The sequence below is a fragment of the Gymnoscopelus braueri genome (genome assembly GCF_963280865.1).
Source record: "Gymnoscopelus braueri genome assembly, chromosome: 13".
NCBI classification, from domain to species: domain Eukaryota; kingdom Metazoa; phylum Chordata; class Actinopteri; order Myctophiformes; family Myctophidae; genus Gymnoscopelus; species Gymnoscopelus braueri.
This window is the reverse complement of record NC_137615.1, coordinates 20,583,365-20,600,008: the sequence shown is the minus strand read 5'-3', so window position 1 is coordinate 20,600,008 and position 16,644 is coordinate 20,583,365. Positions and strand designations below refer to the sequence as shown.

The following is a 16,644-nucleotide window of genomic DNA, read 5'->3' as shown; positions in this document are numbered from 1 at the left end:
AAAATAAAAATTCAATTGGGGGGAAAAAATAACATTTACCACTAAGTTTACCATCAGCACAACATGGGCAGGATCAAATCACTGTAAAAAAGAAACACCAATTGGTTAAGCAGGAAGATTGAGGCACATAGAGAAGGTAGGGTGGGGTTTGGAGTGGGAGTAGGTAGGATGGGGGGGTGGGGGGCTTGGGTGTAGAGGGTTCATTAGAAGGGGCCGTCAGAGGCCCCCCACCCCCCTCCCTCTCCTATTATTCACTCTGGCTTAGACTCTTACAGGGATTCCCTCTCACCACTTCACCCACCCGTCTGTCTATCTGTGCCCAGGCGTCTAGCCTACCTTCAACTGCCTCTTCCTTCCAGAGGCAGGACTGTGCATCCCTCCAATCTTCTAACAGAGTAAACCCAAGTCACCTTTTCAAAAAAGGTTCAACTTAGTGATGGCCATGTTCAAATTCAAAAACAAAACTCAGTTGAGTGTTCTTGGAGTATATTGTTTTGGGTGAAGGTTTGACTATAAATCACATTTCCGAAAGAAAAACATGGCAAATGCACTGTTAAATAACTTTAATGTTAAGTTAATACCATGTCTATAGGAGCATCTGGTACAGATAATTGATCATGCTTTAGTTTTGAACATGCGAATCAATCATCTGGACCCTGCCGACGGATGCCACTGGACACAACAACCATTCTCCCCTACAAGCCTTTTTTGCCTCACAGACGCTTGTCAGACTGGTTAGCAGATCTCCCAAGATCCATTTCATTTCCTCACTAGCCCACAGCCAGCAAGCTCATTTTGTCAGGATATGCTTACCCCTGGGGTAGTGAACACATACATAAAAGGTACCTGAGGAAAGGGCCGGTCAGGCTTTGAGCAGTGCTTAGAGAGTTGGTTATACATCGCTGTTAATTACTGCATATTGCATAAATGTGAACTGTGTGTTCATTTGGAGTGTTGCTTGTCAATGTGGTGTCAATGAATTCCCCTAAGCGTATGGGCCTCCAACACTGCTTAAAGCCCCAGATGAGTATGACACAGTTGAGGCAGGCAGGAGTGCACCTCTGGGACAAGCATGCTGTGCACGAGGATCAAAGGAACAGGGGAGGATGGGAGTGTGTAACCATGGGGACAGAGATGTTTTGGGTACGGAGGGGTGGCGTGAGGTTTTCCCTGTAAGTTGACTTTTACGGCCCCGTCAGTGACAAACACACACACATATACACATACGTTTCAGTCCCACATTACAACCACACACATACACACAAGTTTCACAGGTTTGGAGGTAGATACAGGCAAACAGGCAGAAGGTGGGGGAAACTTGTCTACTCTGCAAGCCATTCAAAGTCTGAGCCGTGGTTACAGCCAATCAGAAACCCCGATAGCAGCCACGGACACTCACAGAGAAAAAAAACAAAAATCTAAAAAGACGTGGAGCTGATGATTCTAGTGGGATGTGATGGAATCATGGCTTTACTAAATCTACCTTGATTTCAAATGGATTTTTGTTCTTTGTTCAAATCGAAGCACTTTGCACTTGAGCGCATTGAAATAAGGGTTTAGTGATTTATGAAGCGAAAAGGAAGAAGCTGAGAGGCCATTAGCCTACAGTACACTGTAAAAGGGAGGGGGTGTTACATTGAGGTCAATCGCAGAGTGGGAGAAAGAAACACACCCACACACAAACACACACGCGCGCGCACATACTGACATACAGAGGGAATCCAACAAACCTTACCTATAAAAGGGGCAAAAGAACAAAAAGAAGAATAAGAACAAAGTCAATACAGTGAAAACTTAAATAGGGGACAACATTGCTATGAATTCAAAATTCAAATAAACCTTCTCTGCCGACAGGAAGGAGAGAAAGCAAAGGAAGATTATTATAATAATGTCCTGGATGATTATCCCACACACTGTGACGTAATGGCGTGATTGTGCTTTGAGTCTGCTCCTGACTAAGTAGATTACCAAAAATTGAGCACACTTGCTGGTTTGAAACACTGGACCATTAATTCCCTACACAACTGGACATGCACCACCGCGGGACTCCATCTAAGCACAGAGCAGTACACTTACATAAACCACACACCTGTGATGCCAGCGGCAAAAAACAACAAAAACCACACACCTGTGATGCCAGCGGCAAAAAGCCACAAAAACACAAACAAACAAAAAAGTGGTGCGGCTCCATCGAAAACAAAAGGCCTACTGTAGTTAGTCCCAGCTTGCTCTCCCTCTCTCCCACACAAAATCACAAAATCAGAGCGGTCTTTGAGATGTTTCAGAGGATTAACGACCACAGACACTATAAAAGGCTCACAGAGTTACAGTTGTATACCTGATTTCCTTTACAAACACAACTTGTTACACTGCCCAAAAAGAAGCAGCATCCTGACTCATCTGATCATTTCCCGAGACATGGGGGAATTAATGCCATATACAGTATGTCCACAAACAGAGGCCAGGGCAACAGCACCGAAGAACAAAAGACAGTGCTCTCACAAAATGTCCCTTCCAAAACAGGCCTGACATTCTGCAGGCCTGTGAATCTCACCAATACACAGCACGGTTCATATTTCAATGCTCCATTCATCACTGTGTAGGACCCTTGTATACAACCGACATAGGGTAGTATTGTAGACCAGGGGGAAGGAAACTGAACAGTGTTCAAAATCTACACTAGCATTTACATGAACTTCCGCACAGTGTCCAAGGATTTACAATTTGTGTCAGAGCGAAATTCCTGAGTGGCAGGTTTCCCTTAACTGACTGGTAAGGTGAGATATTCAAGTCTAGACTGCCTACACTTACCAACAGTGGTAAGACAAAGCTACAGTTAAGTGTTGTCTTTCCCCATTTGTCTTGTTTTGTCTTTCCCTTTAGTATAGGGAGAGCCTCTACAGCGGTGAGAACGAAATGAAAATTCTAGGCAAGTGTGTTACACATGTCAGTGAGCAGACACTACCCAAGCGTCCACAAACAGTTAGACGGCTTCAACGCCTTCCTTGAGTCACAAGAGTCACTGTAGTGGTGTTTGGATAACAAACAGATTGTCTAGCGACTGTGCGTCTGTGAGAGTGTGTGTGTATGCATGTACGTATGTGTGCGTGTATGGGCGTGTTAGCAATTGTAGACTTCATCATCCCTTAAATTGAGAACAGATGTTATTGCTGGTTGAATAAGTGTGCGTGTGTGTGTGTGTGTGTGTGTGTGTGTGTGTGTGTGTGTGTGTGTGTGTGTGTGTGGGGGGGGGGGGGCGGGGGGGGGGGTGTCCAGCAACAGGGATGATACACGACTGTACGAACTGATTAAATGATAAAATGTAGTGTCTGGAGGTTTGAGGGTATGGATAGAATCCCACACGATAAAAAAGGGGGGGTAGACTAGACTAAATACTGTAAATTCCATGAAAACTTAACCAATTCTTAACAGACTACATGACCTCTGCAGGCTGCCAATGTTGACATCATTCAGAGGTGACAGTGCAGGGGAGAGCTAAACTAAGAACTGAGCACAAGAGAGCAGGAAATAGACAGAGGAGAGGAGGAATGGAGGGGGGGGGGGGTTGAAGAGGACAGGAAATAAAATGGAAGGGTGGAGGAGGAAGAGGAGTGGAAGAATGTAACAGGCAGGAGTTCCATGGAGACGTGCCAGGGTTCTGCACCACCGCCACTGAGCCAATGAGCCTGAGAGCCAAATGGGGCGGTGCTAATGAAATGATGTGAGTTAAGACCCGCCCAAACAAATGCAGTTCTGTTCTGCACCACTCAATGCTAAACCACAAGAGCCAGCCAATCACAGCAGTCTCCAGCAAATCAGACATAGTTAACGCTGCCTTCCGGTCTTAACGCATTCAAACAAGGAACGTTAAAATGTCTTTGGCTAATCAAAAATAGCAGATATACAAGCTCATAGCGCGGCACCGAGTGCTGCGCCATAAGCTTGTAGAAATCGTGAAAATGTGTGCAAATCTTTGAATATATATAGATTTGTTTTACTCAAATCTTTGCATCTGATGGTCCCTGGAACAAAGTGCATATCATTTTGCGGGTCCTTGACATGAAAAAAGTGTAAAAAAAAACTGTTAGGATTTAGAAGACATTTGTAGAATCCAACAGAAGCAAAGATTTGAGTTAAAAATGTTTGCTTTAGAAAAATTCAAATATTTGCTAAAATGTTCACAAAAAAATAGCAGATCTACAAGCTCATAGCACGGCACTCGGTGCTGCACTATGAGCTTGTATATCTGCTATTTTTGAATAACCAAAAGTATAGAATAATGGTTAAGGTGGTTACACAGATGCGTTCCCAGTCTTAATGGGTTAAAGCCCAGTCCAGACCAATGATTCTCCATGCGACGAAACCGTTGCAGCAGTCTGAATTACCCCGTTGCAGGTCGGCGCATGCTGTCTCATTGCGTCGCAACTTCGCAAGTGATTCTACTTGTTCAATCGCAAGAAAAACATTTCATAATCTATCAAACATTTATCCATTCCAAGCGTATGCAGCTGTCTCTGGGAACACCTACGCACACAGATGTAAACAACCAAACAATGGACAGTTTTGGATGGAAGCGAAAGATGACCTGCAAATCAACCTCTTGGAATAATTACCATGTTTATATAACACTAGTCTAAGGAGTTACTCCAACAAAGTCACCAAAAAGAATGACACATTGTATCGCAGAGAAACTGGGCTGTGGTCTTGCTCTCCCTCTCTGGCACTGTGTGTGTTTGTGACACACACAAACGCATACACAGCGTATGAAGGGGAGAAAAATAGAGCCAGCGAATGGGAGAAACGAAAGGAGAGCCATTTTAAATTTTTATACAAAATGAGTGAGTATACATATATACATATAAAACAGGTTGCCCCTCGTGTCTGACACTGTCCAGTTTAGGGACGGCCCCGTCTGTTGTTTATCACAGGCTGATTATTGCTGTATCAACGGCAATCGGAGTGTGGACTGTCAAGTTGCAAACCACAGTTTTAGGATTCTGCTGCAAGTGGTTGCAAGTTGCAAGTCTTTGCATTGCAAATCTTTGGTCTGGACTGGGCTTAAGAGCTCTGTTCCATGTAGACTGCTGAATATGTGCTGAGCTGATATTGTATGGAACGGAACTAGCTTGTAATATCAAGACGCAGATGGTCGGCTAAGATGCAAAAATCCATCATCACCTTCTAGTTAGCCAAATGCCTGGGGGAAAGACTGTGCTGTTGTGGTGTAAATATTCTGTTGCCGTTATCCCCTTCCAGTCATCAGTAGCAGCTGTAGACTGTAGTCTTGAAATTAATACACATGTGTATTTAATTATGTACGATTCATCGTATACAGAATCAATGATTTTTCCATGTAGTGTACTGTAGACCTCATTGCTGTTAAAAGAGGCCACGTCTATTTTTAGCCACTTCCAAAGCATTAGATGTTGGGAGGACTGGAGGCCTGTTTATTTTGTGTCTGTATCACAGGGCCTTCTTTACCATGGTGTGAAGTTATGTGATTCAGCAGTAGGGCAAGTGTTGGTCCTTTTAAAGACTAGTATCACTATGTATGGTCTCTCCAACCATAACACACACACACACACACGCACACACACAGAGAGAGTAAAACAATTATATAAAAAAATCAAGTCTGACCCAGTTGAACCAGGCATTCTACGGGCTAAATGCATCACAGGAAAGGAACAGCAATGACGCAGTTAATAATAAAACACTATTCACCTCAATTTCCAAAAATAACCTAAGAACATTTTTCTTGCCCGACAAGTTCCAGGGAAAAGCAGCACAAGAGCAACAGGAACAGCTATGATGCTTTCTCTTTTAGAAAGAAAAAATATTTTTTTTTCCCCAGTGACAGACACAAAAAGAATAGGTTAGAAAAAAAGGACATGGGAGATACAGAATAAAATTAAAAATATATATAACAAAAAAGGAAGTTTGTTGAAAAAATATGAGTAGAAAAAGAGAAACATAACAGTGTGAAGGGGAGTGACAGAAAGTAGAGACCTAGTTACAGCATAGAGTACATTGTGTATTGTGCGTGTGGCTGTGGAGGGTGAATTCCTTACCCTGCATGGTTTTGCCCAGGCCTTGCCCCAACTTCCAGCCATGTTTCTGAAGCAGCCGGTGCCCGATGTTATCCTAGCAGACAGAGGAGAGGAGAGAAAGACCAAAAATATTCCAATAATAAGAGGAGCTTTTCCCGCAGACACGGGTCCAAAAAACAAACAGAAAAGCAACACAAAAGGAGAAAAGATAACAAAAATAAATTAATAAACAAAACAAAACACACATACCACATTATCATCATCCGTACACCCACCACCACCACCGTCACCATCAGTATCATTTTGTCATCCATAATAATCACCTACAGCATTGTGTAACATCAGTGTCTTCCAGCACAAAAAGGTGGTGAGGAGGAGGAGATGAGGGGAGTGGAGGGTGGGAGGCTGAGAGGAGGGATGTGTTCTCTCTCTGCTAGTGTGAATGAATACACGAGGCTGTGTGTAGCCTGTAAACTAGCGACCGTGTGTTGGCAGGGATGGAAGAGCGGCATACCTTACCACAGTAAGCTAAATACCTGTTTGGGACATGTGCATTTTCTACTCCCTGTTGGCTAACAAAATGTACACAAGTCACAGACTGAGCAGTAAGAGGAGGAGAAAGGAGAGGACGATATAAATAAATAAAATATATATAATATATATATGTATCACACGCATACATATATGAAAACACTACAGAGCCAGATCTTGGTACACACAAATAAAATGACACAGAACGGGTATGGAAATCTTGCAGAAAACAGAACTGAGGACCAGAAAACTCCAAGCTTGCCGTGATTCCATAACCATGACATAGGGGAGCACCATGACATGTATGCAGCCGTCACAAAAAAACAGAAGAAACAAAAACAGCGAGGAACGGAGAGAAAGACGTAAAAAGAGGAGGGCCTTGGATTACCATTACAAGGCCCGGGATTGAGAAAATGTTCACGTTTGAGGGGATGCAAGTGTGTGCATGTAGACAAGAGAGAGGGAGACCGTGTTCATGTAGCCCCTTAAATACACTAGTTTCCCATTGTGAATGCTCTTGGACACCCGTAGCATCTCTGGTCTTCTATCGATGGTCTGGTCTCAACGACATGGCGGTTTCTGTTTGGAAACCATTAGTGGCCACCACTTGATCTGCAATATGTTGCTCACTTTAGACTTATCGTGTTCATATACAGAGTATAGTGCACTTTGTATGAAGTAGATGGGCCGCTTAGCAGCATGGTAGTGTTTGGATACCCAAAAAGTGCTTACTGTTGCTACACAACCATTTTTGGAGGCATATTTGCGAAGTTCAGTGAGACCAGTGAGAGCTTTGATTGTGAAGTGTGCTGTGAAAAAGGGCCTATCCACTTACGAAGTGCGTTTTCCGGCTTTTGCATTGATTAATTGTCTGAATGGATATACAGTTTGAATGGAGCATCTACGATGTACATTAAGAAAAACGATTAAGTTGGGTGAAAAAGGTAATGGATAATGCTTAATTTATACACTAAAATAGCAGATCTAAAAGCTCAAAGCTTGTACATCGCCCGTTTTCGGCCGAGCAACACCATCATACGACAAAGTATAAATCAGGCCTAATGGACCAGAGTCGCTAGAAAGGTGCTTAAGAACATACACAATAGCAATACCTAGCACATTGCAGGGGGCTAATGTGTATGACTGAAACTGTTATAGCACTCGTATGGGTCAGCAATAATAAAACAAAAAACATTAAGTGAAATGCAAGACCGTCCCACCACTACACACACTACATCTTCAAGCACAAATTAACAATGAGATTTCTTAAGCAGTGTTTTTCTGTTGTGATTATAACTATTCCAGGCGTGTCTAACATTCACCAGAGTGTTGCAATCTACCAATTTTTTTTTTAAAAAAAACATACAAACCAGAACAGAAAGGATATTTATAATCACAAAGAGAGAGTGGACATAGAGGTTCACAAACAAAAAAAAGGTGGTGGAGGGGTTCAAAAAAACAAAATTATCAAACAGAAAAACAGCATGCAGCTTTTTGTTAAAGAGTTTTAACAAAAAGGAGACGTCGGTGTTAGTAGTGCACTTGTTGAATGGTGGGTACACATACAGAGAGAGGTGGGCGGGGTTGTGGGAGACAAGAGAACTCCAACTGTTAGTCTGAGGTGGGCTCAAGCACAGAGTGGTGATGGTTTAACAGGGTTCAAGAGGTGTGTGTTGACAGAGAGGGCAAGGAAACAGGGTAGGATAGAGCAGGCTGAGAAATGGATTGTAGATAGATGGCGTTCTATGGCAGTGGAAGTGAGGTGGGCCATTATGGGTTAGTGCACGTGAAGGGGATGGTGGTCATACACACAGCACATGCTTCATCTCCGCCCATATAGACCTTAATTGGGGTACAAATTAGATCCAACCCCTCCTGCCCCAGCCCAAACCCTCTAAGGGATTTGTTACCAAATTGTTTTTCCCTCCCTGCACAAAACCTATTTGGTGTTTCAGCGTTAAATAAAACAAAGCAGATCAAGCGAATGTGCTGATAACAGCCCATAATGTTTGTCTAATCGTGCCGCTGGGACAGACTGAACTGCGCCACTTCCTGTTTGATGGCGTGTAGGTTTTTTCCTTCAAATGTCATAAGCAAACACAGCCAAGCATGGGAATGGATATTACAAGCTGGAGCTGCCCTGTGTGGCTGGCTGTCAGATCCCTTCCGCTCTGGGATGAGATAAGAGAGGAATCTCGGCTGGGCCTCATTGTGGAGAAAACAAGTCTGGAGAAAGCCAGCTTGTGTAGACACATAACTAGGGCAATATAGTGTAGTGTATAGCACTGAATGTTACCTCTGTGTTTTCGCCTGGTAGCTGCTGGACATTATGAAGGTAAAAGTTAACTGTAAAGCCTGAATTAGATTAGTCGTCAGTGGGTGTCGCTAACCGAAAATAGCTAATCTACAAGCTCACAAAGCGTTGCAGCGTGAATGTTGAAGAGCTTGCGTATCTGCTATTTTTGGTGGACGACACCTGTGTGTAACATAGTATATAATCAGGTTTTCGTCTATAGCTGCTAAGCTCTTACAGTGCATTTACACATGACCCATGATTCTGTTCTGCCAAGCTACACTGAAGATTTTGCTGCAGTGAGCTCCACCCTCCTCTGACGGTGGGCATGCTTCTGTGTGCTTTACTGCAGCACTGGTGCAACAGCAGCCTACACACGCAGACATTTTTATTGGTCTGGACGGCAAGCTGATATGTGGGGTTTGGCAGACAGGAGGAAAATCAATACGTGCCCTAAACCAGCAGCATTAAATAAAAACCATATAGCTCTTTCTATGACCCACAGCAATCCTACACACTGTGACAGCAGATTCAACATTGTTGTGCAATGTCTCAGTCAGAATCATGTGGCCAAAGAATAACCCAATAACATGTTCTATTTGGCAAGCTCAGACAGATAATATCCTACCAGGAATTAAGGGTAGTACTTGCAACACAACTATAGGTATTTTTCCCCCTCAGGGTTTAAATCACTTGTGTGTATATATACAGAAATTAATAAACAGGTGGGGCAGGTTGGATGACGCACCAGTGGCAACTGCTGACACCGTTACATAGATTAGATCATAAAATGGGCTGAGCAATGTGAAAAGGGCAGAGATGAGGTGGGCTGCGTGCTGAACAACAGATTGAATGCACTGAAAAGATAAAAAAAATAAAATAAACAGACAGACAGACGGATGAAAGCAACGACGGCGAGTCCAACAGCAGTGCAAGTGGAAGGGAAGGCATTTCCATACGAACCTGGCTTTTAAAATACTGGGCTGTCAAAAGAATAGTCACATGTGACACAACGTAAGAAACCGGCCAAACGCTTTCAACTGCAATTCTTCTAGCTTTTCTATTTCTTTAATGCAAAAAAAATTCTCTGCCTTTGAACAAACATAATACTGTATACAAACAGAAAACAAAATTGGTAGGCATGACAATAAATCCACCAATTGACTGTTAATATATAAGAAATAAAGAATAAATGAAAATGTTATCCAAACGAAAGAAGGAAAGCCACACGTGGGGGGTGGTTGTAAGAGGGGAGAGTGCATTGTGCTGTCACTGGCACAGTGCATGGGGAAGAGGGGAAATAAAAGCCTGAGTTATACTTAGTTGCACGTGGGTGTTGTGCAGCGGAAATAGACGATCTACAAGCTTATAGATTGGCTATTTTCCGTGCGTGACACCTGCACGCAACCAAGTATAAATCAGGTGTAATATGTGGGTAAAGGCAGAGATATGCAGGGGAACCCGACTAGTGACCTCAGAGTATTAATGAGTCCTGATGCGTGTGTGTGTGGGATGTCACTCTGGTTTAGATTATGTTCCGATTCCTTCCCAGCCTTATTCTTCAATCAGAATGAGCCTGAGGGCATGAAAATTGGGATAACACACATACTGTAATATACCATATGGTTAACCAATCCAGTTAAACAATGAAACTAAAGCGAATTTGTCTTGGCTCATATGTGACATAATTTTCCCTGAAGGAATGAGCAGCAACACATTTTGAGGAAAATAATTAAGTGACGCAAAGGCGGGTATCTGACCATTTGGGGCGAACGGCCTCACAATCAGACGTCACCCTTTCTGATCATAATATGGAATGTCTTTTTGCAGGTGCCAGTGGTAAACTGGGATCTGTTCGGGATCTGCTCCCAATAAACCCTCCCTTCAGTTTCTTTGTGTTTGGTGCTCTGTACATTCCTGCCGAGTCTCAGATAGGTGTGACTAAATGGAAACAACTGTCTCAGTGCTTCTAGAGCCAATCTTCAGAAACAGGAAGCGCCTAATAATACGTAACACTTGTTCAAATATAGCACTGTACACTAATAATCACGGAGCATGAGCATATTTAAATCGACCCTGAGGGATTCTCTCATGGATTACGTCAACTTAGTAACCAAATTCAAGGTGGTACTGAGAGAAAACACACCACAATAAAGCTCCAGTTCACCGAACTCTACCACACATTCTCTCCTATATGTTAAAGGGATTCTGTCCAGAGTGAGAACCACACTTTGTAATGGAGCCAACTGTTCCAAGGTTAAGTCAAGACAGCTGCAATACTCTCTCCAACACCTAATGTCCCTGGGTCCTACCCGATGTAATGAACCAGAGAGACTAAGGGTGTTGATGTGTGATGTGTGTTGATGCATGGATGTTTGTCAAGAAGTTAAGCTTCCATGTACGACAGTGACCCAGCCTACATGTGTTTCTTAGATTACTGATATACGCATCTGCGGATCTGAGGTTGCCCCGCTGCATATCGGAGGGGTAGGTGGGGGTGGGTGTGGGGTGAGGGTTGGAAAGGGGGAGGGGGGGGGATTAGGACAGTGTGACAAGTAATAGCACTGAATGCTACCCAGTTAAAACATGCAATTATGCAAAAACAATGTTAGACAGAGAGGGCAGAAGGCCAAAGGGTTGGACAGAAAGAGAATAAAGATCCCAATAAAATACCACAGACCTCTAGCTGCCTACAGATCACACACAATAATTGGCAGGGGAGGGGCTCCGAGGAGCTGGGCTGATGCACTCATTATCAGCTCCATGATGTTGACACTCAATGATGACTGACACTCACCCGTCGCTTCACATCTATGCCACTGAGGTGGGCCGGAGTAGGCTACTGTACCTGAGCACACTCTGTATACATGTGCGTGTGTGTGTGTGTGTGTGTGTGTGTGTGTGTGTGTGTGTGTGTGTGTGTGTGTGTGTGTGTGTGTGTGTGTGTGTGTGATAATATATATCAATCAATCTGACATGCAGTGACCCATCTGGAGATCATAATGAAAAGACGATTTTGATAAAGGGCAAGAAACAGCCACCAGTTACCACTATGTTACTGTTAATTATTTAGACAGTTTGGAAGCTCTATTCTAAAAATCTGCAAGTAAAATGTAATAGTTGGGTGATATTTTACATTTACTAGCATAAATCACCAGTTAAGTCCCCTGCCTTGTGTTGGGGGTGTGCGTGGATTTTCTAAAGCCTGATTAATGCTTCGGTGTTGAAGTGTTGTGCAACATGTCTCTCGACAAAAATATCGTATTTCCAATGGAAAAAAAGTGTTGACGTGCCACGCAACATGTCAACACAAAATACATTATTTTTGTAGAGCGATGCACGCGCACACACACCATTGCTAAAGTATAAATCATGCTTAAGTAAGCTGTGTGATGTGCTTCTCAGGTTGACTGAGTGACGTGCCCTTTTGGTATAATAGTTCTGTGTCAGAGGCTGTGTGCTGCAGCAGCTCAGCCCTCAGTGCCCCTCCATAAACAATAGCGCAGGAGCAAAAGAGACACTCAAGCCAGGTAAGCAGGCCACCTCCTCTCCACCTCCCATAAACAGTGGGTCACTTACCCTGTGACTGTGTATTCCATCCATATTTAAAGCTCCACTCACTCTATTGGTATTCAACTCGACCCAGTCTTTGTTAAATCATTATTAAAGCTGCAGTCTAATAAATGTGATTCTTGGTCTAGCCCACTTCTGGCCGCTTTGGCCAAGTTATCTATGATTGAGCACCACAGCCATGTAGGTTTACATACAATTGAAGTAGCGCAGTTTCATCTGCTTAGTGGCGAGACTACAGAAGAAAATACTTTGATTTATATTTGCTTCTCCTATCTGACTGGGTTACAAAGCACTTCTGCAAGGTAGAGGAGAGGAAAACTGGCACTGTGGAGATGGAAAGTGGAGCTTGGGCCTGCTTACCATGATGCTTCAGAGAGACAGAGTAGGAGGGAGGAGAGAGAGAATGAAAAGAGCTGCCTGCGCTATTATCTATGTGCCTCTTCAGCGAAAAATGCAGTCCCAGTTGCACAAGCACCATGCCAGCACAGAATGACAGAGGGTACTGTACACCGAATCACTGTGTAGTAGGGAGGGAGGGAGCGTGACAGAAACAGACAGAAAGAGAGAGCAAGACAGAGAGACAGTAGAGATATAAAGAGTGATAGGCGTGAAATAAAGAAAGGGAGGGAGAAGGAGAGTAAGAGACAGTAAGAGAAGCGTTACAAGGACCCTAAAGATAGGAGTAGGAAAGCAGAGCGTGCAAATACAAACCGGGTCATTGCTGCTTAGCTAATAGGGGCCAATTCGCTGCAGGAGAGAAATGTCGAACACCCCAAGTTGTGTACAATAAGATAACTGTCCTACAGACAAAAACACTACAGACTAAGACAAATAAGTTCTAAACTACACACACTCACTCAAAACACAAATCTAGCCATTCACATCATCTAACGCACTCTCGCGCTCGCTCACTAAATGGAGTGGATTAAGCACTGACAGGCCATTTTTTCAAATCAAACCAATTACAGCAAAACAATCAGACACATAATGGCCAGCTACATTATGGCAACTTTAAAGCCCCCAATTATCTTTGCAACATGTTAATCTTGTTTGTCCTTGTAGGGCATTAAAATCGGATTATATTTTTGAACACACCTCTCTCAATGAACGCCTGTATCTAATTAGATTAGTTCAATGGTAGATCAGCAGTAGGCTAATAAAACAATTTAACTCTATGTGTGTGTGTGATGTCTGCCATGATTCCATTGGCCACCAGGACTGCCTTCCCACCAATGAGTAGGACAAACAGGCTCGACTACATTGATTGCACTGGTCAACATAATTTATATTAATTTAGAGCATTCAGTACAGCGAGCCTAATGGGTCCTGGGCCATGTAATGTAATAATCAGAATTATTACATTTTTCAATGGATAAACACTGACAGTATTTAGACCAAACCATTAGGGACAGTGCTTTATCCACTCCACGTCATCTTTTTTTCAACTAGTGTTTGGATGACATAATTGACTAATGGGAGACTGATATTGTTAAAAAAAAAGTTTATCTAGCTTTAGTTCAAACAGAAGAGACATCTAGAAAATACATCGTAATCTGACTGTCACAAAGTAAATGGAATAGGCAGAGGACTTAGGATGGGGTTGGGGAGCACTATACAGGGTATTAATGAACATAAGACAGGTGACTCTATTGGTTAGGTGGCAGTGTGTTCAAGGAACCACTGGATGCATTCTAACTGGGCAGAATCAATGGAAGAAAAAAAAGGGGCGTGGCTCTTATTCCTCCCTGGACCAATCATCCACTCTCACAGCTGGTCCAATAGTGCGGGTTGATGGATGCAGCCTTACCGATTCTATGGGCTTGTCCAGTGACGCCTGCTCCAGCTCCAACTGGCCTTCTTCATACGCATCAAAGTGATTCCCACCCTGAAAGTGACACAATAGGACACAGAATTGGATACAGTAGTAATGCTCTGCCAATCCATGGATTAAGGGTGTGTACAGACAAGAGCACTTGCAACATAGCCTTTAAATACATGTAAACAGAGGACATGGCCTTTGCTGCCAACTATTTGCCGCTGGTTGGCATGTCACCAAAATGCAGGCAGCGTTTAAATGTGTAGCTATCCCCTAGAACAAGCAATCCCACCTTTCACCGTGCTTTATTTTGTTTTCCTCTGTACCAATTCAGAGAAATTATTAGTGCTTCTGGTGGATTTAAAAACTATAAACAGCTTGTCAAACAAAACGTAAGATTGGAACATTTTGCCAGATGTGTACCAGGTGGCAGCTGAAGGTAATAATTGTGGCCATATTTCATATAAGCCTGGACAACTCCTATACAGTTTAGGCTACTTAATTAATGCTAGCACACAGAAACATACAGTAAGTGACTTTCAGCTGCCATTTATCATCTGTGAATAATATCCATAATCTTCATCTCCTTTCTGTCAAACTCAAGTGGTGTCATGCGTCTTGACAAAACGGTTGCTACATGGTTGCCACCCCATCACATCCAACAATCTAAATGGCCACCACTCAGCAAAAAAAATATCTCATTTGCATTAAGTTGAGGAGATCAACATGACGCTCTCTGCGCCTGCTCTGCCCTCTTCAATTCCACAATCCTTTGCTAAGTGTTTTTTTTATCACCTTTCTCAGCCTGCATGCATCTGTGCTGTTAGGGTAGCTCTCCACCAAACAGACTACTACAGATAACTACAGACTGGCAGTCGAATGAAGTCGGAAGATCAGTCGGTTGGAAGGTGTGAAAAAGGTTGCTGAAAGCACCTGAGAGCTGACACCAACAAGACTACAGCACTGTATCTGTATTTAGACCATTTTGGTGTATCATCTCTTTCATATTTAATGTTAATTAAATATATATATATATATATATATATATATATATATATATATATATATATATATATATATATATATATTATATTTACTTAAAATTGCAATATATTTGAGTTATTGTAATAGCCTGAATTAATGAGAAAATGTCAATATGCCATAAGGTAATATGTTAGTTGGACATGAGTAACTGAGCTGTAGTGAGGCCTAATTAAAGATAGATATTTACCATTAGTTTATATTTTTGTTTTAGTCAGTAAATTTGTCAGTTTACAGCTTGTTTAAAGTCCGGGACTCTATCCACTAGGTCCCCTTTGGTTTTCAATCTACACTAAATATATTTCACCAAAAATAGCCAGTTTTCACTCTACACTAAATATGCTTCACCAAAAATAGCAATTGTACGCATTGTGAGTTGTAGATCTGCTATTTTCACCAAATATTTTGGAAGAAAACCTCTTTTCTTATATTTGTTTACCTAAATTCTGCATGTCTCCTTGTCTCCTAGGCTCTATATACAGGAATATCCTGTTAAGATTTCAAGATTGTGTGACACACAGCAAGAGAGCATTCCTGATTTGAAAGTCAGGAGGAGAAATTAGCAGTTTCTACAATGTTCTGTTCAACATACAAAGCCATTGGCCATTAAATTGTAATAAAGGCCTATAGTGAGCCAGCACAAGACTATACCACATTATTTGTAATCCAATTTTATTTTTAGGGCAGAGTAAAAGCTAAACAAAACACCCATTTACATGCAAGTTGCTGCGCTGGACATGACACAAGATAAGCAATGTCGACCACACTAATCTGTCTCGGAGTATAAACTAACAACCGTTGTAAACATACACAGGCCTAGGGAGCCTTGTGAGCTTGAAGATCAGATATTTTCCAACATTTTTTAAAGTATAAATTAGGGCATAAGTGATTAAAACCAGGATAAGACAGTACATATGCCACCATTGCCATATCACGATATCCAAAATACCAGCTGACGATATCTAGGGAGTAGGGACAGACAGTTTCCTCTGCGTGGCAGCCGGGCATATGTGAAATGACGGCCATATCTCTGAGTAACTGAGCAAACAGCCAACCAATGGACTCCAGGAAAAAAGATCACCTGTGCCCATTATTCAACAGTCCCTGAGAACAAACACCAAATGGTTTCTTATTGAGACAAATGAACTTAGCCTATAAGAATCATTCAACTTTCTCTCAGCTTGACGTGTGGCACAGGATGCCTGTTAACTCAACTTTCCTATGTGGGCCTCCCTAGATTGAAGTAACCCCAGCCAACATTTTCCTTAGCGACTGCGGAAGTACACGCCTCTATGTAAAGATAATGCAAACAAGGACTGCGTTTCAGGCAACTACAGCCTTTT

The 16,644-nt window shown here is 42.5% G+C and overlaps 1 protein-coding gene across 5 annotated transcripts in view; it reads right to left on the bottom strand.

Annotated features, from left to right (window-relative positions):
- Positions 1 to 16,644, bottom strand: part of gpatch8 (G patch domain containing 8) — a 30,990-nt gene that overhangs the window by 11,180 nt on the left and 3,166 nt on the right. The window contains exons 1-3 of one of the 5 annotated variants that reach the window (XM_080446190.1): positions 6,371 to 9,546; positions 6,069 to 6,141; positions 40 to 81 (exon numbers count right to left, since the gene is read on the bottom strand). Coding sequence is in view for 3 of the 5 variants with exons in the window: in XM_080446186.1 (XP_080302312.1) it covers positions 6,069 to 6,141; positions 14,252 to 14,329 (151 nt within the window). In the remaining 2 variants the exon portion in view is untranslated. Of the gene's footprint in view, positions 1 to 39; positions 82 to 6,068; positions 9,547 to 14,251; positions 14,330 to 16,644 lie in introns of those variants that run through there. The other 4 variants (XM_080446186.1, XM_080446189.1, XM_080446188.1 and 1 more) reach the window with 4 other exon arrangements.